The following is a 23085-nucleotide window of genomic DNA, read 5'->3' as shown; positions in this document are numbered from 1 at the left end:
ACTTACCCCGCATTACTAGCCTTGATGCTGCATTCGACCTCTCCCAAGGTTATGTCCAGGGGGACTATTGGCCAATGCACTGTTTCATTAGTACCATTGGCTTGAAATATGGCTGAAAAATGGGAGACCCAAACCTCACTACTGATATTGGATGAATGTTGGGGAATTTTATCATCTTTAAGGAAGGGGGAATTAACTGTGGACCAAAACAGGCAGCTATCAGAGGTTTCTGCCGCCTGTGTTAAACTATCCCAAGCTTGTTGTTGTAATTCCCTCTTCCTTTTAGTGAGTGCCATTTTATAATCCTGTCTCAAAAGTAAAACTTGATTCCTATCCCTTGGTCTAAGGGCAGGCGCCTGCTTCAATTGGGTTAAAAGGGCTGTACAAGCATGATCGAACCAACCCTTTCCATGGCCGGTCGAACCTGTCCTTTTTCCCGTAAAGATATTATCGATGACTTTGTTGATATTAACAACATTATTTACAATTGAAACAGACCCACTTCCTATTGTCAAAATGACATTAATATCTGCCAAAGTCCTGGATATAATAATAGGCACAACTGTAGCAGATTTTTCCCCTTTCCACCTTATCCTGGTCCCATTTGGCCTGTGGGGCTCAATATTATCTAGGGTCCTCAATGTCCGCTGACTCCTACAGTTCCAATTTTCTACTTTCATAACTCGGCAGTTGTGGTCACTTAGATTAGGTACCTCAATAACCGCTGCCGAACAGTAAGGTACTGTACTAGCTGAAACCATAATATGATCAATGTAGGAATTAGTATTTCTCCCAATATAGGTGGGGATAGTTTGGCCACTAGCATCTTTATCAGGCTGTACTAACTCTAAATCATAAGCTGACATAATACCATTAATTGCCTCCCCATAGACATTATGTGGGAAGTGGGGTGTATTTTCGCCACTATTGTTTGGCACCCCACAAGCCCTAGAAAAAGATAAGGGGCAAATTGAAGAATTAAAATCGCCTAACCAAATATAAGTAAAAATACATTTTGCTTCTGCTACTAGCTTCATGAGGTCACTTTCCAATTCATCTATAACATTGTGCCGTGAATTATTAAAAATATTGTTATAGAAGTTAATTAAAAGCACCTCTGTACCTTCTTTCAATTGTACCCGTAAGATTTGGGAATGATTTCCAACTGTTACATGTTTTACTACTGTCAGTGTCAGGTCCACAGATTAGAGGAAAATTAAACCTCCTTTAGCTCTCCCTTGTCTTGACTCTACAGCTTCTAAACTGTAACATGCATACCCTTCAAAACTAGGTTTTGTAACGCACCACGTTTCTTGAAGACATAAAATATCATAAGACCTGATCATATTCTCCCAACCCAAATTATTCTTTTTCGAAGCCCAGCCAGCTATGTTCCAACTCACAATAGAGGTTTCCCCAATAATACGATTATTGGGTTCACCTTGGTCAAAAATGGAGTTAACATCAACCTCGATGGGACCAACATTAGAGACCTCAGCATTTCCTATTTGTTGATTAGTCGTTCCCCTCTCAATAACCGGGCCAGATACCAGACCACTATCGAGCACTATAGAAGTGGAATCCTTAGTTTCTTCCAGATCTATACCAGGCCCACATAGGTGAGTTCTTTGGACGTTAAGGGGTGAGCTAAGCTGGGGTGTAATGTCCTTTAGATGTCAATCATTTTGGTCCAGACAGCTCAAAGCTTGGTATCTATTCTGTAATGGTACCTCAAATATTACACCTTGGTTGGGAGTAAAAGATGTACCTCTATTGGCGACATGGTGCATCTTACTGAGATGATTATAAAAGTATCCCAAAGGGCGTACAAGTACATCATTCTCATTCGGGGTTAGGGAGGCTCCTCTGAGCAGGACAGTTGCGGCGTGCCTAGGGTATTTAAAATTAACAATAACACATTACCCCCTACAGGACTTTCTTGAGTTCCCAATCCAATTAACTCTTCTTGTTGTTAGTATTTGGTCCGAGTAGTTGGTTGGGAACCCACATTGCTTGTGCAACCATGAAACTGTTTTGTTCTTTAGCGAATCATGTGACTCCTGGGGGGTTTGTGAATTGGAAGACTGACTGCTTTCAAGAGGCGGGACATTGGTTAAAACAACAACATAAGGAGCACAGTCTGGTGGAAGATTAATAAAACTACTTTTCTTAGGTACAGATCCCCCAAACGTACTTGCTGGTGCTGATGTTATCTGAGCTGACCTACTGCCCCCTGGCAGACCAGCTGTAACTACCTTATTTAAGTTCAACCTCTCATCGGGTGGCTGCGGGGCATTATCACGCACAGTCCTACAATCCGCTGGTGATCCAGCTGTAACTACTTTGTTTATGCTTGACCTCTCGTCAAGTTGCTTCGGGGCATTGTCAATAGGTATTGCCCCCTTCTCTCTGTCCCTGGAGCTATCATTCTTGCCGATGTGCGCATCCAGTAGTCTGCCCAATCTGCATACCTCAGCTGTCAAAAGGTCTAGTTTGTCCACAAGAGGTTTAACAATTGCTTCAAACTTCCCCTCTATAATGCTAACCAATAACTCAAGTTGTTTAGAATTAGCCGTGCAGTTCTTGATCATAGTCTCTTTGTCGCTGGTGTTTCTCAGGGGTGTAGGTTCAGCTTTCCTTTTGTTATACATTCCCCCGTGCTTGGTTTGTACTTTTCTACAAGCCCTCACAGTTCGCAAGGCCGGGGAACGCCGTGGCATAGTGGCATCAGATGTTTCAGGTGGTTCAGGAGGATCCTGATTTGGAACTGGGTCAGTTGGTATTTCCATTGGAATAACATCAGGATCTCCAGTAACGACCATGGATAGATCATTACTGACTACAGGTAATACTGTAGGTAAGTCTGAAGGGTTTTCCCGGCCTAACGACTTTCTACGATCAGTATTAATTTTGTTCACCACCTTTACTAAATAATTATCCATGGTTGATTTGTGTTTGACATTTCTGATACAAGCTTGTAGAATTACAAGCGGGGGACAGGCAATTGGACTCGAGGAGCAAACAATATGTTTGGGTACTACGTGGCACCAGAGGCATGTAAATATTACATTTACAATGAGTAAATGTTAAAAGTTAATTATTATAATTGCTTTCGACTTACTGAATTGTCTTTGTCCCAACAGCCAAGGGGGGTTGCCCAGCCCTGCCTCGGTCTGCCCCGGACTGCCACAGACTGCCCGCCCTTTGCCCGGGCTTAGCCCGGCGCACTCCCGCACGCGTCCCGCTAGGTGGGAGGCGTTCTGCGCTGTTATAGCGCCTCCGGGCGGAGCAGGAGCGTCACGGGATCGCCGGTGTGCCGGGGCTGCTGGGGGATGTAGTCCCTCCGGTGTGGTCTGGTCCCGCCGAAGCCGTTCCCTCACGGCAGAGATGGAGTGGTTGCTGGTCGTTCCCCTCACGGCAGGTAAGGCAAGTGAGAGTGCCTCTGAATGCCCCCTCGTCCCGCTCGGCGCTCTGCGCTGTTATAGCGCCTGCGGGCGCAGCAGGAGCGTCACGGGAGTGCCGGTGTGCTAGCCAGATCCAATGCTTCTTTGTGTAGTTCCTACAAAGATGTTCCTAGAGTAGGCCAGCATTAGAGCCATAGTGCTGGCCTATTGGGTTATCTTTGTCCCCAGGCCCTGAATTCATAGTCTCTGTCCCTTCTGCTCCTTTCGTCCTTCTCCTGAAGCCATTTCACTCTTCTGCTTCCTCCTTGCCATATAGACTCCCTAGGCAGTGTACTGACTGATACACTGTAGTGGGGCAACACTCCTTCCTCGCTCCTGTCTTCTTTTGTTCACTCCTTTCTATTCTGTCATCTAGCACTGAGGATGGCTTTAGAGCAGCATTGAGCACTGCACGTACATCCAACATAACCCATGTCTCTAAGTCTGTGCTTGCATGCATGTAACAGGTCTGTGCGCTTTGGAGCCTGTTTACTGAGCTGTGTTCATGTGTAGTTGTTGCGGCTTGTGTGCATGGATGCCTGTAAGTATTTTGCGGTGTCTGCGCTTGTATGTTTCATCTGGCAGGGTGCAGAAGTATATTGTTTGTCTGTTTTTAAGATGGTCGCCTTACTCCATTTCATCACGGACACAGTTTCCAGGTCTGGGCTGTTGGCTTGGAAATGATTCTTATACTCGGGTATGTTTAATGGGTTCGATGGAATCAAACCAAAACTGCAACAGCGATAACACATTAGGTTGTCCTTTGAAATCCCACCACTGGAAACTCAGTCTATTTTTTTCTGGTGTTAGTTCACTCTGTGGCTTTTTCCTGAAACTCCAGATCCAAAGGTGTCTTGTTGATTTGATTGGATCTTTAGGACCACAGCAAAACCTAAAGCATAAAATGGAAGGAAAGTTAATAAAAGCTCAAAGAAAACTACGAATGCGTTCTAAAATAGGCATAAACAGAAATAAATGACAAAATCCTTTGTAAAGTACATAAAACCATTGTTACAGTTTCCATGTGCTCTTTTCCAGATATGAGTTCACATATATTTATTGAATAGTTGGCGCCGCTGGTCTGGACTACAGCTCTCTGATTAAAAGCAGCAGTTACACGCTTGTCATGACGCAATATTCTTTGTGTCTATCATACACAAATCAGTTTCCATATTGGCCAATTGGAAATGCACAACTCTGGTCTTCATGCAGGACCTTGAAACGCTGCCTGAATACGCCACATGATACACGCAGGCTTCCATCGCACTCACCAAAGTAGCCTCTGCATATACAGAAATGCATTTTGGCACCTTGGTTATGAAGCGCTTTGTAAATGCAACTTGGCAATCAGTTAGACACACTTTCCATAAAAAAGCCAAATCTATTGCATTTCCAAATGCTAGTTTAATTTTGATTTTGCATTTTATTTTTCTGCACTTTGCAAGCAGTAATGAAGGACCCTACACTTTCCTTTAGGTAAAATAAATCACTTCATTGTCAGATTACAAGCTAACAATTAAGACTCTTATTTCCTTTGGACCGGTCAGCCGTTGGTCAAGGGACATGGCACTACCCAAGTCAGTCAGGATTAAGTGGCTACACTCATTCAAAGAACTGAATTATTGCTGTAAATATGTATTGTGTGTTTTATTTGCAACTCTTGCTGCAAATCTGACGCAGTATAGCAGTTTGTCTGTGTGCATCGCATACGTGAAGTTTGTTGCCTTCAAAAATATTCTTAGCCTTTCCACTTGAGCAAGGTCACAGGTTGTATATGCAGTCCAATTGCTGGCCTTCCTTACCTTTTTGTCTAAGGTCTATTGATTGAGACACGCTGACGCAAAAATTCAATCCTTCCTAACCTGCCGTCTGTTTCGACCGAGCAGATTCCTATTCAGCTAATTATTGAGTTCTGCGGTCACATTGTAAGTAGTGTGCAGATGAGGGGTGGCCTCGTCCCTTGTCCAGAGGATACTGATGAATGGTTACTAATAAGCCATTGTTGCTCCAGTGCTCTCTTACTTGAAATGACAATACTAATAATGAATGAGCATTGTGTATTTATTTTTGAGTTTTCATAGTGCGCTGTTTTCCTGAGTCATTTAGTTTGGTCCCCGAGTCTTTGGTTCATTGAGCTCCACCGTCTAGGTCATTGTACCCCCACGGATCGTTTTTTGTTCCACCTGAAGAATCGTTGGCAGACGTGATTTGCTGATTGCGGGTTTCTGGGGGTGCATAATGTGTGACCAGTTATGCGCCTGAATCCCAGTAAGCCTTGTGTGTGTACTAGGAACTTTAAAATATATTAGTGCAACTTCTGGGAGCCAGTGGGGATCTTTGCTGGCTTTGTTGTGTTGCTGGTTTAGGTTTAGACCAATTTTATACCAAGATTCTGGACCTTCTGTAGCCTATTGACCAGTGTCTTTGGGAAAAGAGAAAATGAGAAAAATCAACAAATTTTTCAGAGAGATACTTTGCGCACTTTATAAGACCATAATTATTTAGCTAGATTGCATTTCAGTTCAATGTGAATTGAATTGTGGCCATGTTCACTGTTACAAGCAGCAGACTTCCCCAGAGAAATGTTTGACACGTTCTAGTAGTACCAAACATCATGAAAGAAAAAAAAACCATAATACAGTTCCCTAACCTAAAATAAAAACAAGGTACTAGGCAAAATGACACAAGAATGATAATTTTCAGATCATGGTAAGGGATACGATTTTTCAAGTTTTTTTTTAAAGTCAGAAAATGCCACTAAAAACCACAATGTAATGCCTTTTTTAATCTATGTGCATCATCACAAGGCCACCACTGGAGGTCAGTCTTGCACCAAAGGAAAAAAAGAAGGAAAAACCACCAGTAATTTGTTCTTCCTCATGGAGAAAGCAAGGTCAGGGACAGTGTTACCTTACAGACTGGTGGACTCCTATGTTTTCCGTCTTAGGGGTGATTGACTATTCTGGCATAGCTTTCTCCTACAGCCAAGAATCCTAATGTCTTGTATATGCTGGAAAAGCCACTCCCGTTTTCTCCCACAAATCAAAAACTTACGTGGAAAGATCCTAGAGTCTCTTTCCTTCTACAGCTTCCACATGGTCCAGTGTGGTACACTCTCAAGTAGGTAACTTGTTCTTCCACCCAAGATGGAGTCCTTTTTCCATGTGAGCCTTGTGGCTGTACAGAGGGCTTGGCAACGGACGCTTGGAGGGCACGTCCATTCCTTGCGATTGTGGCAGCACAATTTCTAATTTTCTAAAGTGGACTACCAATATATGTATCAAAAAGCTAACTCTGCCAGTGCACTAGATTGTTGATAAATGTTAACAAGTCACTGGTCTGTGTGTGTGTGTTTTTTTTTTTTGTTTTTTTTTTTATTATTATTTAAATAATTAAAACTAGATTTGAGTGTGGTCAGCAAACCCTTACAGATTTACCAGTTACATTTCTAGGAGCTATATCAACAGACGCTGGTTGATAATAAATAATAGCCATGTAAGTATTGATGGCATTGGTACTCTGCATGATGCACTTTCTGAGGTAGGAAATGCATTGACCCAATTTGATTGTCTTGGTTGCTGCGGGGGAGAGAAAGGATCTGATCCATTCCAAAGCTGACCCAGAGTTCCAGCAGATTCCTTGAGCCTGTTAATCTGGCCCTCAAGGTCTATGGTGTATGGCATCAGAGAGTTGAGGGCCTCCTTTTTCTACATGGACGACACCAGCTGTTCTTTTATATTCGCCATGGTGGCTTTGGTATCCCTTGCTGGCCTAAACCAAGATTGGAAATCTTGTATGGTGCTATTAAATGTAATTTAATGTAGCTGTCTCGAAGTATCTACATCCTTGATGGGGCAAGGATAGTTTAGGTTGGAGGTTGCTGTGGGGGAGAGAAAGGATCTGATCCATTCCAAAGCTGACCCAGAGTTCCAGCAGATTCCTTGAGCCTGTTAATCTGGCCCTCAAGGTCTATGGTGTATGGCATCAGAGAGTTGAGGGCCTCCTTTTTCTACATGGACGACACCAGCTGTTCTTTTATATTCGCCATGGTGGCTTTGGTATCCCTTGCTGGCCTAAACCAAGATTGGAAATCTTGTATGGTGCTATTAAATGTAATTTAATGTAGCTGTCTCGAAGTATCTACATCCTTGATGGGGCAAGGATAGTTTAGGTTGGAGGTTGCTGTGGGGGAGAGAAAGGATCTGATCCATTCCAAAGCTGACCCAGAGTTCCAGCAGATTCCTTGAGCCTGTTAATCTGGCCCTCAAGGTCTATGGTGTATGGCATCAGAGAGTTGAGGGCCTCCTTTTTCTACATGGACGACACCAGCTGTTCTTTTATATTCGCCATGGTGGCTTTGGTATCCCTTGCTGGCCTAAACCAAGATTGGAAATCTTGTATGGTGCTATTAAATGTAATTTAATGTAGCTGTTTCGAAGTATCTAAATCCTTGATGGGGCAAGGATAGTTTAGGTTGGAGATGGGCTGGTAATTAGTCTGGATTCTCCGGTCAGCATATTATTTCTTTAGTCGTGATAAGTTGTGGGTGTTTCAAGGGGCCGGGTGCGATTCCGTCTAGGAAGGTTGCTTTGCTATTTGCGTGATCTGCCTAAAGAGAAAGGAGGAGTGGTTTGTTGATCTGCTGGCAGCGTTCCAATCGATTGTTGAATGCTTGAATTCCTTGGACCTGTCTTCATACTTCGTCCACTTTGGTCAGCGTTTTTTAAGAAACGAAGGAGCAGTGGATCAAAAGTAGAGTCACAGGAGGGTTAGGGGATGGCATTATGTTGCTGTTGATTGTGGTAAGTTTGGATTCAAAGAACAGATTGAGGTCGTAACAAGGCTTTCAAGTCGCAAAGGAGGTGTTATTCAAGGCTTTCATTTTGGTGTTCCCGTCTGATGTTAAAACATCTCTGTAATGCGATAGGTGGCCCCTGATTCATGTGGCAAAGTGGGCTTTGTTTCCTTGTATTCTGTGCTTTCAAAGCTCCACACTTAAAGTGCATTAAAAAGTGCCCTTAAGTATGTGGTGCACATCATGAATTACTTTTTTTGAATAGGAGGGATTACCCTGGACATGCACAAACCTGGAATCGCACTATGGGTTCCTGGTTTTAGGCCTACACATTATCATCTAGAGAACATGTCCTCCCTCCAGCACGTTGTTCATTGATGCTTTGCCAAACCATTATTATCTTGAAAAATGAAATCAGGGCTATTGTTTTCCCTTCCTACTGCAATTTTGAACTCGTGCAAGTTGTAACTGTATGTTGACTGATTTACAACGGCATTACCCAAACAAATCACGTTTGGTCACAAACGTTCCTTTTTAAGTAGGTAGGTGAATATTTTTGTTGATGGACTGCTCTGATCAAATCTATAATTTTATCTCATTTTAGGTATCTTTTCAATTGTGGCGAAGGAACACAGAGATTAATGCAAGAACACAAGTACGTTTTTCTTGTCTTATGTCAAATGTGCTTTCTTGTTCCAAGTTAATGTGACCCATGCAGACCATCTGAAATGTATTTTTACAGGTTAAAAGTGGCTCGTTTGGACAACATCTTCCTAACCAAGATGGACTGGGCCAATATTGGAGGATTATCAGGTACACCTTTTTTGAGGCCTCCAAATGTGAACAGATCACCATCACTTCGTGTTTATTGTGTTGTATCCCCACTATTCTAATCCGTTTCAAACTGTTTAGAGATGTATTGCATTTATTTACATTTTTTTAATTGTATATGTTTTTTGGATTTTCCAAGTAAGGCAATAAAAACAGTAAGTTATTTAATAGCTTGCCTTTCTGACTTCACAAATGAAGTGATTTGACAGATTTAATTTAAGCATATTTACCTTCACAATCAAGCTCATTATATTAGTAATTTTCAGCGTGTTTTAATAGTAAATATCATTGAACACTGCTTGCGAACTGATAGTCTGTAGCCTGTATTTTTTCGGATTATTAAGTAGCATACTATGTTCTAAAATCTCTACACGGTTCAGCTGGGACTGCTTTTGGATCATTTGATGTAGTGCATGTGGACTGGTGTGATGAAGGATGGAAACGGGTGGCATTCCTTCTATTTTTTTTTTACTATCACCAACATGCTGAGGTTTGCCAGGTGGTGTCCAGGTTCTTCTCAAAGAAGATGTAACTGGCTGCAGCATTTACTCGCAGAGGTGCCATATTACCACTAAAAGCAGCGATTGTGGGAAGTGTTGGAAGCAGAAAGTTACTGCTTCTAATACGGCATACTCCGAATGGCATCTATGCTTGTTCCAAAATTACAAAGCTAAGAGGGTTCCTGAAAGTCCTGGTGCTGTTATGTTGTGTGTAAGGCCACCACTTAAAGTGCCTTTTATGAAAGCTGTAAATTTCCTTCTTGAATTTAACCTATAGAACTGAGGTCTTGTATGGTCCGGTGCTAATAGATCTTTTACGTTATGCTCGACAGACCTTTATTGGTACCCCATTTCATTATATGCCTGTACTTATTCGATTATAACTGTCCTTGGTAGGCTTTTCCCACATGATGTGTGTGATGGATTTTAGAAGCAACGCAGGGGGGTGGCCAAGTTACTTACCTGAATAGCAACTGCTGCATGTTATTCCCAGCCTCAATTTCTTACCATCTTCCTCTTCTGTCTGTTAGTGGAGGTTTTGGAGCTTTAGGTATGCAGGATTTCGTAGGTGGTAAGAATTATAAGTAAGTATGATGTGCATATAATTCCTAATCTTACATTGATTTGGATCAGTCTAGAAACAACCACCTGGTGACATGGTCCCTACAAGATGGCATTGGAGAATATGATTAGTATTACTATTTAGGAGTATGCAACTTTTTTTTTCTTTTTTTTTTTAAAGCAAAGTTTTGCAGCATTTCACATTTTTATTATTTATGAAGTTTTCAAAGCTTACTGGTATACCATTGCATTTTAAAAATCACATCTGTGCATTGCAAGAGGATTTTCACAGCATATTAAAGCCATTTTCACTCTAATCAAAACTAGCGAATTTGAAAAATGTGGGGAGGAATTTCTTTTGCAGGGTTCCCAAGTCAGTATTAACTTCAGTGTACCTTATCCAAAACCTTTTTGTTAGTGTTTAAATGAGGATGAATATAACATAAATTATAGCAAAAGACACAATGTTTAATATAAAAATGTAATCACTGAGCTCTTGGCAAAGTCCAGAAGGTTACAAAAAAGAAAATCACATCCCTAATTACTATTCGAGTGAGCAGAGCTCACCACCAAAAGTTCAGTGCCTTAAGCATGGCACCAGTAAATGTGGTCTTATCCTGAATGCAGTATATGTAACCGTGTTGAAGGCAGGGATGCCTCACGTGAGTAGATGTTCACAGAATCTACAACTATGAAGCCTGCTTGACTGCAAATTTAAATAGACACCTGAAGAAACTACTTGCAACACAGAGCCTTTTGCTGTCTAGACACCGGGTAGAGTTGAGATTTGTATTTTGATCACATGATAAAATACATGCAGAAACGTAATCTGATAAGGAAAACCATATGGTAGTACTTTTCTATGGTGAAAAGTTAGGAAACCTTAATTTTATGGTTTGATGCAGTCATAGTTCAAATCCTCATGTGACTGTCTTTCTCTTGTAGGAATGCTTCTTACATTAAAGGACACAGGAGTTCCTAGCTGTGTTCTGTCTGGGCCCCCTCAAGTCGTAAGTAAATTAATCTAGGTCTTTTTAAAGATACCTTTGAAATTGTGCTAGTAAATTGACTTTTCTCAATCCTTTTTCGTATTATGATCTTGTTGTTTCATCAAACTAACAAAACATTTTTTTCCATTCATGTATATAAAAAAATATTTTGTCGAATATTCTGACCGATGCAGCACAGTTGCGCCATGACCAATTAGTCAGATTCCGTTTCTGAATGTCAGATTACTTTACTTCTGGCGAGGGGAAAACAAATTCCCTGGTGAAAGCAGCGGTGCTGTACACGTCACGTCCGCCAGAAGTTAAGTACTCCACTTGGTTTCCTTCAGTTCTTTTACTGAGCGCGTGCGTACTAGTGATTGTATCTTTTTGCTCCTGTGAGACCCTCTGCCCCACTGGCCAATCCACACTATTGCGAGCAAGAAAATATTTGTGAATGTACATACCCTTGCTCCATCCTGAAGAGGCCTAGAACAAGCAGGCCGAACCGAGTCTATCGCATCATAAGGAGTCTGCTGGATAAGACCCCTAAGGGACAAAATTTGAATGAAGATCATTGTTCCAACTAATCAGAAATACTGGATATATTACTCTTTGAACCAGTCTTTTTCTTAGGCGGTCTACCTACTGGAGGATCTAATGTGGCATATTTTATACATAATCCTACTGCATCACCAGCTTCTATTTTAATCCATGAATAGAATGTGCCACCGGTATAAATTGGGCTAGCTCTGACCACTAATGTGATTTCACCCCTGGTTAATGGGAATCAGAGTGCTGTCAAATGGCCTGTCTGGGCAGGGCACATGCTTTCAGGTAGATCAGGTTTATATTTCTACCTTCTTTGCACTTCTGGCTGTTGTTTATGAGGACCCTGAATTGGTTTCAACAGATCATTTCTAATTAAGTGGTCAAGCCACCTCAGTTGTATAGGGCACCCCTTCCCTAGCATTGAGGAGGTTATCAAATACCTCGGGTTGTATCCCCAACTTATTTTTGGGCTTCCAGGTCCTCGAGGGTCTTACCCCACTTTGGACGCCATATCATGTTCAACACCCCCACTCTCCCCAATTATTGGAGTCACTCAGCAGATTCTCTTTAGTCCCACGCTGTGACCATTTAGGAAAAAATGGAAACCTGCTGGTGTCTCTCACTTCTCCCCTACTGAGTTATCAAATAGGTGTCAGAAAAAATTATCATCTGAAGGTGTTAGATACAGATCTCTGCCTCCTACAACTTAATCAATATGTGCAAACCATTATTGGCGTTTTACACTAAATGATTATTTAGTACAAGATTGTTTATTACTCACTGTGAATTTTACAAGCAACTGAGTAATCATTATCATTTTTAGGGCAAAGGTTAGATGAGCGCCAATCATTTTTTGATCACATAGTCCTGTCCTATTAGTCTTTAACCTACCTAAATTATTTATACCCTTGTTTGCTTATCATCATATGTTAAGGCACGCACAGCCTCCCCGCATACCCTATTGTGCCATCTGGTCTGTTGTTGGAACTCTGTATTTCATCTTTCCTCCAGCAATTGGTCTGTATCTCTAACCCCACCGCTAAACTGGCATCTTGTATACCTTTCTGAAGCATGATGTTCTAAGAAACGAGTAGGGGTCAGCTCAAGCTTGTTTTCTGCGTTTTTCAAAGTATATTCAGAAGCTTAATGCTTCTTTTCTTCCTACAAGATAGACTGACTGCCCAAGGTCCTCTATCCTTGCAGCCTTATTTCAGCTATGCTGCTCTTCTAAACAAAACCTGCATCAGAGAATGTGAATTTCTTTCTCTGTCTTGGGTATATTGAAGGAACGTGTGTAGTTAACCCCACATTGTTTAGCTGCATCATTCAAGAAAGTACGATTACTTTCTAGGCCCTGCATTTATCACCTTTCACTCTAGCATTTTAAATGCACAGACCACGGCCATGCAAGCATACGATCGGTTCTTAGTTATGTGCAATGCTTAATATATGGATTCACTGTTGAAGCCTTGCTTAACGCAACAAATTATGCTGCCATGACCCACAAAAACTTTGCAGCCGTCCACCTGAATACAACCAAATCAAGTATATCTGTTAGTGGAGCTCATGTAGCCTCTGGGAACCAGTGCACAGTTAGTGAAAGGGAAGGGAGGCATACACACTCTTTTATATAAGTACTTTATTTAGTTTAAATCCTACAAATTCCTATTTTAATAAATCCCAACAAATTATTATTTTAGCTGACCTACTTTTCGGGTGGTTCATAAATATAGTCATTAATATAGTGCAAATGTTGACAATCGTATGGCCCTGCTGCACTAACACATTCTGGTTATCTTACAACCTTGCTTTGAAGATCCCATCGCAAGCCTTAGAGCGATTTTTATTTTAAACTTACATCAGTGCTGTTTGTGGCTCTTTTACTGTTTGCACTAGTCATTTAATATCAGTGAGTTCTCGTGTATGCGGAGTGCGGTAAGAAATCATACAAAATTAACTTGTTGCCTTGTGGTTTATTTGCCATGGATACTGCCCAGCACAGTGTGGGAATTTTGTAATTGGAATTGAAAAATATTTCTGACTGGACATTAAGTTTCTGAGTTGATACTTTATCGAGTATTTGAGTTCCAAACATATCACCTCCTCCTGGAGTGGCATAAACTGTTGCTACTCGACCCATCACTCCTTGGAGAATCAAGGATATAGAGAGAGCAATGTGGTTACCCAAAGTGAAGTGGAGTAGTACCTGATGTCCCCAAACTGCTGTGATATACGAAAACACGCACAAAAGACATTGCAATTAATTGCTAGCTAGTTCAGGACCCAATAGAAATACTTTACATGTTATGCAAACAAAGAAGATCTATATTGCCTCAACAGTGATTACGTTATGTAAGTCTCATTTTCATGGTGTGCAACTGATAGAGCGCGCGAGGCCACCCGACCAATAGTTTTCGCCGTTTCCGGCTTCAGGGCCCATATACTTTTCAAATCACCATATACATCGATCAGGTGACTTCACGAGCTCTATCAAGTTGATGTGTGTGTTCCCTGCTACCAAATTTCGGTGCACCCGACTTACCATCCGCCGATGCGGGTGCCTAATGACCACAATGAATCAGGGAGCTAGCTGTAAAAGAAAGGCAGCAAAATACAAACCCAACCAATAACATTCGAAATACTGTTAAAATGACCACGGACAACTGGAAGTTTTAAAATGTTTATCTAAAGTTCAATAATTTCTTGCATGAGGTACAGTAAAATAAGGCAATCAATAACCAAGATAACGTAAATCACATAAGCATGAAGAAATAATGACAGAGTAATCATCAAGGTACTAAATAAAATGTAGCGAGAAAAATACTATGCAAGTCAGTATTATCTAAACAGGGATAGACTAAGTGTGGGTGACTATAGGAGAGCTTATAATGAATAACACGCTTCACTTAAGGTGAATGGGCCTTTGAACAATCTAGGCAACGAAGTTCTAGACCATATCAGGAAATGACACACTGCTATGCAAAATATAATTTCTAACAAATGAGAAGACATAGGAATATACTTATGGAAAATATAAATGACTTTCAATAGTTGCAAAAAGGCATGGAAAATATCACATATGCAATGTTGAACTTTATTAAAGCAAAAGTTAGAAATTCAGAAGGTGCAAGAATTTCAAGAGGTTCAGAGCAATATTTACCTAGAAAAGTGTGGAAACCAAACCCTGGCCACGGGTCAGTTAAGGACAGGAAACCCTCAAGGAAGGATACCCCTCAAAGGACAGCAGGTGCAGAATGGACACCCAGGATAGGACAGGATACCCTCGGAATAGGAATCAGGACAGGACCCTCAGGACAGGACCCTCTTCAGGACAGGACCGGAACCCACAGTTCGGAAGCAACGCCTGCGCTCCACCCGCTCTGCAGCTATCGATCAAGACCCCGATTGGGTTAGCGAACTCCCAGCTAAGTGCCTTGCCAGCACTTTAAGGTTCAGTAGAACCTTAGTCTATGGTCAAATTCGGACAGAGTGCTCCGCAGCGCTCTGTATCTTCAGTCACCTATTGAGTGCGTTGGGTCAGTGACAGGTCAGCTAAACCAGACAAGTCGGACGGTTCACTAGGTGAACCCAGGGTAGATATACAGTTTGGGGACAGTGTACCACCCCCCAATGTTGCAAAGTATCAGAATCCCTCAATTTCGATTGGTCCTAAGGTAGGGTTTGGGTAACACACCAATCACAATACACGATTCGAAGCCTTCATTAACATATTTGGGTACCGCCTAGCAGGTTTGGGGTTCCCATGAGAAGTCACACGGCAAACAGTAGCGCAACATTACAATGTATCATATAAGGAGCCACATTCGCTGTTCTCGCAGGGCAGAGGTGACTTTCTCAGGAGCATCTCGCCCATCACTGCCAACTGGCTATGTTCCATCAGCCAAGGTCCCTCGTGCTGCCGAATGTCGCACAGGCGCAGAAGGGACCTCCAATATGGCTCTCCTCTCACTCAGACCCCCATTTCCCGCGGTACATGAAAAGTAAGCGAAAACAAATTAATACATAATAATGTCATTATGAAAACACATCACAGGGTTTGTACTTTTAACTCATCATCCAGAAATAAACTTATTGCATTAAATGTTAGCTACATTGACACGGACACAAGAGCAGTGGCACGAGCAGTACCACATGATAAGCACAGCTATGAATTACGCATGCGCATAACTTTCCCTCCACTTCTGCAGACGCGTCAGGACACGTGAGTGTGGCTGACGCATGCGCAGTAACTAAAATACAAGCGGCGGCCATTTTTTAAGGACACGGATTAATTCATTAGAAATACACATAGGCAAGCTTCGGGAACTTTACTTAAACTAAATATAAACGTTAGTAAAACATACACGGGTTACCTTATTACACATAAACGAGGTTCTTGATTTCGGCAAGCCGCAAAATATGCGAAGCTTTGCTTCATCAATCCCCTCTTTGATGATATCTACTATCATCACATATTATAATGGAACCAGATGCCAACTTTCTTTCACACTTTATAAAGTTCTATTTCTTCCAGCAACCGTTCTAACTTTTCTCTTTCAGTTTTAGCAGGGTGAGAAGTCTTCACCTTTTTGTATATCTGATCATTCACTTCCTCTAATTCAATCTCATCCACACTTCGTTTCACTCCTCTTGCATTTACCTCGTGCTTTTTGGTGCGCTTGCGGTATTTACAGCATAAGAAAATGGAAAGTATAATAAGACCTATAATACCAATTGGCATCAGAATTTTGAATAATAAGCTTTTACCTATGCTAGCAAGCCAATGACCTACATTTGAGAGACCATCTACCAGTCTCTTCCAGGCACTATCAACCTCGAGTGGTTTGAGTTCCTTTGCCAAATTAGTAATGTTTTTCACATATCTTTTGATCTGCACACTTTTATCCGGAATATAAGTGCAACAATGTTGCGCCTTCAACATCCGGCAGACTCCGCCCTCTTTCGCTAATAAGGTGTCAAGAGCAAGTCGATTTTGTAAAACCATTGATCTGATCGCAACCATTTCGGTATTGACCAGCAGAAATCCATGAGCTGTTTCAGTAGACAGCACATCTACTATAGTAGACAATTTGCAAATTCTGTGAGTATTCAGAACCACTCCCACTCCAGGTATCAGTGCACTGAAAATACTACCCATAATTTCACCTATACTTTCTCTTTTACTACGCACTAAGCCATTAGTATCTTCATTGCTTCCAGCTTTTCCATTCACATGGTATATTTTCGGGAAAACAATGCCAAAGTAGCAGCTCCCATACCAGTGATCCGGCAATTTGAAATAAGCCTTGTCCCCACAAATGTAATAAATTCCAGGAAACACAGGCTCTGACCCATTTTTGAAACCCCAACCTCCAATTACCTTGTAATTATGTTCGCATTCACTGGAACCAATGAAAACATTATTATAATAGCTAGTCTTCTCGCGGTGAAGACATAGCTTGCCTTTCTTTTCAAAATCCAGCAACAGAGCAGGACCCGCTCCACCAGATGAGGTGCCTTCCATGTTTTCTGCCCACTTTGGCTTTTTCTGACTTTCGTCATTAGCCTTCTTCTGAATTTTAATTCTCCTTTTCTCTGCCATGTTCAGGAACATCTTTTCCTGCTCACGCAAAGAACAAGTCAAGTTATCTCTGTGTGCGTCTGCTATGTCAATGTTACCTATAGTCAGAAAGTAGTCTCCCATATATCTTATGGTGTCAGTTTTGGTATGTACAGGATTCAAGTTCCCACGTATAGGAAGTTCAGAAAAAATCACGTCATTGTTAGAGTAATAATACTGTAACGGTCCCCTTTTGTAAAATAAACTAGCTAAAATACTACAGGAAATTCCATATGTCAATGGCAGATGATGGTATGTCACGCCTTCAGCCACAGAAGTAGGTAGCTTCATGCAGACATAGCAATCTTCAATTTCCATAGTCTCTACATAGTGTATTAACAAGTTTGCGAAAACATTTAAATGTGTCCTGTTCTTCATTCCATGATAATGTAGTCCTCCCTCATCTGATGCTTCTAAGTCTCGTTTAGTTTGTCTCAATGCTCTCTCATGTCTTTCTACACTCTGTGTTGTTAGCTCCTCATTGTCAGTATTTACAACTTCAGTAGGGACAATGTTAGTATCTTTACTTACAGCAAAGGGAATGAAAATTGTTAATCCTATCCAGATAACTATCAGTACTACTACACTACATATACACACCTTGCAACACGTCTTAAAACGGCTGCAACTAGGTCTACCATTCACTGTTGAATCAGACATTTTAGCTCAGAAGGAGTGTTCTCACCCCTCTTTTTGGCTTTTTACACAACTAGCTTACTTTGTGCAAATTCACGGTGGTTCGTCTTCCTCTTCAGCTGAGTACTCTGGGACAGGTTCCCCGTCGCTCACGTCAGTTATATCAAGATCTTCAAGTTCCTCCAAAACCAGTGTCCATTCAGGAGACTTGTACTTTTTGTTTTGTCTTTTTATTCGCTCACTCCTTCTTTTGGAAGAGTCTTCTTCTTGCTCTGCTATCCGAGCACTTCTTCTTGCTTCTGCACGTTTTTCTTCCACTGTCTTTATCCTAAGTCTCAATCTTTTTACAAACCTAGGCTCAAGGTTGTTTCTTTTCTTTAGTCTCTTAGTCGGTACTTGGACTTCACTTTCTTTTCTTATCTTTTTGTTCTCTCTATCTTGTGGTAATTCTTCTCCACTTTCTTCTCCTACTTCCCTTATCTGACTAGTTCCAGGGCTAGCATCAAATTCTTCTGCCTGGTTGTTAATCTGGCCTTGTTCAGGAATATTTTGTTTTTGGCTTTCGATTGTCTTTATTTCTGTTTCTGTTTCCTGAACCCGTTCTTCTAACCCTCTCTGATCCTGTTCAAGCACTTCGATCTCTTTATTTTCTTCTGCTCGAACTATCACTCTTTTTCTAGTCTCTCCCTTATCTGCATCAGGTGTGCGCGGAGGTGTATCAAATACCTGCTCTGTCCCTGTCTGACCTTCTCCTTCCTCAGTTTTGATTTGAATCTCAAGCGGCTGAGGTTCTTCGCCTGTGCCTTGCTTTTCCTGACTAGTCCACTCTCTACCTTCACTAAGTCGTTCTCTTGTTCTGATAGGATCTTCGGTCAGATCAATCATCGGTATCCATTCTTCTGGCCATATGCTTGGCAGCTCGTCTTCAGCTACTCCTGGCTCAGTTTCCTGGACCTCTTCAGCAGGCTGGATTCTTGGCAGTTCGTAGTCAACTACTCCTGGGCCAACGTCTGCTGTTCCTGCAACCTGACTGGTGCTGGGCTGCTCGTTGTCAGTTGCTTCTGGTCTGGCTCCTTCAGGGTCCTCTGCTGGTTGCCCTTCTTCTTCAAATCCTCTGTCTGGCAATACCTTCTGGGTGTGTCCAGCGTGGATCCACTGGGGAACACCTGCGACTTTCACTGCAGTGGTTGTCACCAGGATTACTTGGCGTTTCTTTCCCCACCTTGGTGCCAGACAGCTTGATCGAGTGTGCTTCTTTATTTTGACCCAGTCTCCTGGAACCAAGCTGTGGAGAGGAGTCGTTGGATTGAGGATGCCGTCGTCTCCAATCTGGCGAGAGATAGAACGCACTTGGTCACCCAATCTTCTGCAGTATTCAAGCACCAAATCATCAGTAATACTCAACAGTTTGCTTCCTGGCACCCATGCTTGTCTCATCACTCTTCCCATAATGATTTCATGGGGACTTAGGCCTGTCTTGCGGTCTGGAACACTTCTCAGTCCCATCAGGACCAGGGGTAGGGCCTTCACCCAGGTCATGCCAGTAGCATCTGTCAGCTTTGCTAGTCTGTTTTTGATAGTTCCATTTACTTGTTCCACTATTCCAGAAGCCTCTGGGTGGTATGCACAATGGAGTTTCTGCCTTATTCCGAAGGCCTTACAGAGTTCAGCCAGTATGTCATTCTGGAAATGTCCACCCTTATCTGATTCAATAATGCATGGTATTCCGAACCTAGGTATCAGTTCTTTTAGTAAACACTTCGCTACTGTCAGTGCGTCACTTTGAGGAGTAGGGTAAGCTTCTACCCATTTTGAAAATACGCAAACAATGACAAGGACATATCGTTTCCCTTCACAACGGGGCATGGTGATGAAATCAACCTGTATCTTTATAAAGGGACCCCTTGATCTCCCAATCTTGCTCAGTTCAACCATTGTCCTTTTGCCTGGGTTCATCTGTTGACATGACAGGCACCTCTGGCAGAGGGACTCTGCTACCTTCCTGAACTTTTTACTGTACCAAGTCTGTTGAAATACCAGAATCATGGCATCCCTACCAATGTGTGATCCTTCATGTATTAATCTAGCCATCGTGCCAAGCAAGTGTCGGGGTAACACAGGCATACCAGTTGGGCCCAAGATGACACCATCCACACGTCTCGGTCTACATCCATCCTCCTTCCATTTCTCTCTTTCTTGCCAAGGAGCCGACTCCTGCCACTCTCTCACCTCATCCCATGTAGGCACTTCCTCAAACACCTGAAGCTGGCAGCTGGTTCCTGGCCCCCCTCGTTTTGGATTTACAATATACCGATCTTTGGCACACCATTGAGCCACTCGATCAGCATAATCGTTTCCCAGTGATACTCTGTCCATGCTCCTTTGATGAGCGGTACATTTTACCACTGCCAGTTCTTTGGGCAACTGGATGGCCTCTAAAAGGTCATGAACAACTTTTGCATTCCGAATGGGAGTACCTGAGGAAGTCATGAATTCCCTCTGTAGCCATAATTGGCCAAAGTCATGCACAACGCCATAACAGTACTGACTGTCAGTATACACTGTTATGCGTAAGTCCTTCCCAATTTTGCAAGCCATTATCATGGCTATCAATTCGGCTACTTGTGCAGACTTGATGTTATATAGGTAACCTGCTTGTTCAATTTTTGTGAAAGACACTACTGCATAAGCAGCACTCAAGCCTCCTAATTCATGTCTTAGACAGGAACCATCCACAAATAGTTCTTTATCATGCTCAGGCAATGGTACTTCTTTTATGTCTGGGCGTGGCTTGGTACTGAACTCTGTTAGGTCAATACAATCATGTTCATCATCATCCCCACCTTCCATTTCCAAGGGGTCGGGGAGTAAGGTGGCAGGGTTCAGAATACCGCACCTAACAATGCTTACATTTGCTGCACCCACAAGAATCCTCTCGTATTTAGTCAGCCGACTAGGGGTGAGATACTGTGTTTTAGTTCTGGTCAATAGAATTACCACTCCATGTGAAACATACACGGTCACAGGATGTCCCATGACAATGGACTCACTCTGTTCCAAACTTGCACAGGTAGCAGCTACTGCTTTCAGACAGCCTGGTAACCCAGCAGCTACTGGGTCCAGTGTGGCAGAGAAATAAGCCACAGGCCTTCTGGTCGTGCCATGTTCTTGAGTCAGGACAGACAATGCGCAATTATCGCGAGTGTCACAGAAAAGGGCAAACTCTTTGGAATAATCTGGCATTCCCAACGCAGGGGCCGTACACAGACAGTTTTTCAGTCTTGTGAAAGCCATTAGACTTTCATCGTCCCACTCTACAACATCTGGCATTCCTCTCGTGGTCATTTTTATCAAGGGCCTGGCTAAGGCTGCAAATCCCAGAATCCACTGCCTGCAGTACCCTAATACACCCAGGAACATTCTGACATCTTTTTGAGTACGGGGCAACTGCATTTTTTGAATTATTCTCACTCTTTCTGATGTGACTTTTCTGACACCCTTTTCTATTTGGTGTCCCAGATATTTTACAGATTTCGCACAGAACTGTAGTTTGTCAGGGGCTACTTTATGCCCTTTCTCACACAGATGATTTAAGAGGGCAATGGTGTCAACTACACAGTCCCTGTGACTTTTAGACGCCAGTAGAAGGTCGTCTATGTACTGTACTAACACAGAGTTCCCAGGTAAGATCAAAGTCTCTAGACATTTTTTCAAGATCTGATTAAAGATCGAGGGACTCTCTGTATACCCTTGAGGGACCCTGTTCCAACAATACACGTGACCCTCGAAGGCAAATGAGAAAAGAAATTTGCTGTCGGGGTGCAGGGGTATCGAAAAGAATGCATGACACAAATCAATCACAGTGAACCATTCAGCATCCCAAGGAATCTGGTACAATATCACTGCAGGGTTTGGGACAATAGGGCAGCAAGGAACCACAATTTTGTTAACCTTTCTTAGGTCCTGCACTACCCTATACTTGCCACTAGGCTTTTTGATGCCCATAATCGGTGAGTTACATGGGCTGCTCATCACTTCCTGTATGATGTCTCCTTCTAATAATTTTTGTATTTCCAGAGTGACACCTGCTTTCACTTCAGCATTCATTCGGTAGGGCCTAGTGTTAGGATATACTGCATTGTCCTTGATGGCTATTTGTATGGGGTCCACATCTTTCATCAACCCCACATCCTTTCCAGTGAAATCCCACACCTCTGGCTTTACGGCTTCCTGTAGTTCTTGGGGCAAGTCCTGCAGGGTCAATCTTTTAATTTCTGAGTCAGGTCTAAGTAACAATAATTTATAAATGCCATCTTCATCTGGGGTCTGTATTTCAACACCTTTTGGTGTGCAAAAGATGGTACAGTTCATTTTGCACAGCAAATCACGTCCCAGTAGATTCACTGGACTGGTGTCACAGACGACAAATCTATGCATCTGTTTAAAATTTCCAATTGAAATCTCCATTGGTTCGGTAACAGGAGTACTAATCAATTGATTAGATACACCTACTACTTGGATATTTTCTCCCGAGAGGGGTAGGTTTGGAACGTCCACTGTTCTTACAGTAGAACGGGTAGCGCCAGTGTCCAACAGAAAGGTGACATCATTTCCGTCAACCTTTCCTTCAATATATGGTCCAGACTGGTCTACCGGCAAGGAAGCGCCAAGTACGCACTCCTCGTCCTCCCCTCTCAGGCCCCGTCAGTCCTGATCGTTACAAAGGAAGGTATCATTTAGCAGATACTGCGAAGTTGCTGTATTTCTGTTCTCCCCGCTTTCCCAAACCTCTATCTCTTCATTTTCTGCCTGTCTTCCCCTGTATACCTGCTTGGGTGCTCGAGGCACCTGAACTGTTTTTACCTGGGGTTGAGTCTTTCTTGGTCTTTCTTTCTGCGTCTGTGGAGTTAAATCAGGAGTTTTCTCATTAACATCGACTAATTGGGGACACTCGTTTCGCCAGTGTCCAATTTCGCCGCACTGATGGCAGGGAAATTTTTTCATAGCCTCTTCCCTGCTAAATTTGGGCCGGGGCTTTCCTCCACCCCCTCCCCCAGGACCTTTGTTCTCAGCATTTTTAACCATGTTACTCAATTGTTTTTCCTGTTGTTCTGCGAGCTTCACCTGAGCCCACATAACCTTCTCCTTAAGGGCCTTTTTC

At 42.5% G+C, this 23085-nt stretch overlaps 1 protein-coding gene across 2 annotated transcripts in view; it reads left to right on the top strand.

The window, feature by feature from the left end:
- Nucleotides 1–23085, top strand: part of ELAC2 (elaC ribonuclease Z 2) — a 397407-nt gene that overhangs the window by 56539 nt on the left and 317783 nt on the right. For both annotated transcript variants that reach the window (XM_078654722.1, XM_078654723.1), the window contains exons 2-4: nucleotides 8843–8893; nucleotides 8981–9051; nucleotides 11076–11140. In XM_078654722.1, coding sequence (XP_078510848.1) covers nucleotides 8843–8893; nucleotides 8981–9051; nucleotides 11076–11140 — 187 coding nt within the window. The remainder of the gene's footprint in view (nucleotides 1–8842; nucleotides 8894–8980; nucleotides 9052–11075; nucleotides 11141–23085) is intronic.

This window comes from Lissotriton helveticus, chromosome 7, assembly GCF_964261635.1.
Source record: "Lissotriton helveticus chromosome 7, aLisHel1.1, whole genome shotgun sequence".
Classification (NCBI taxonomy): domain Eukaryota; kingdom Metazoa; phylum Chordata; class Amphibia; order Caudata; family Salamandridae; genus Lissotriton; species Lissotriton helveticus.
This window is presented reverse-complemented; position numbering and strand designations above follow the sequence as displayed.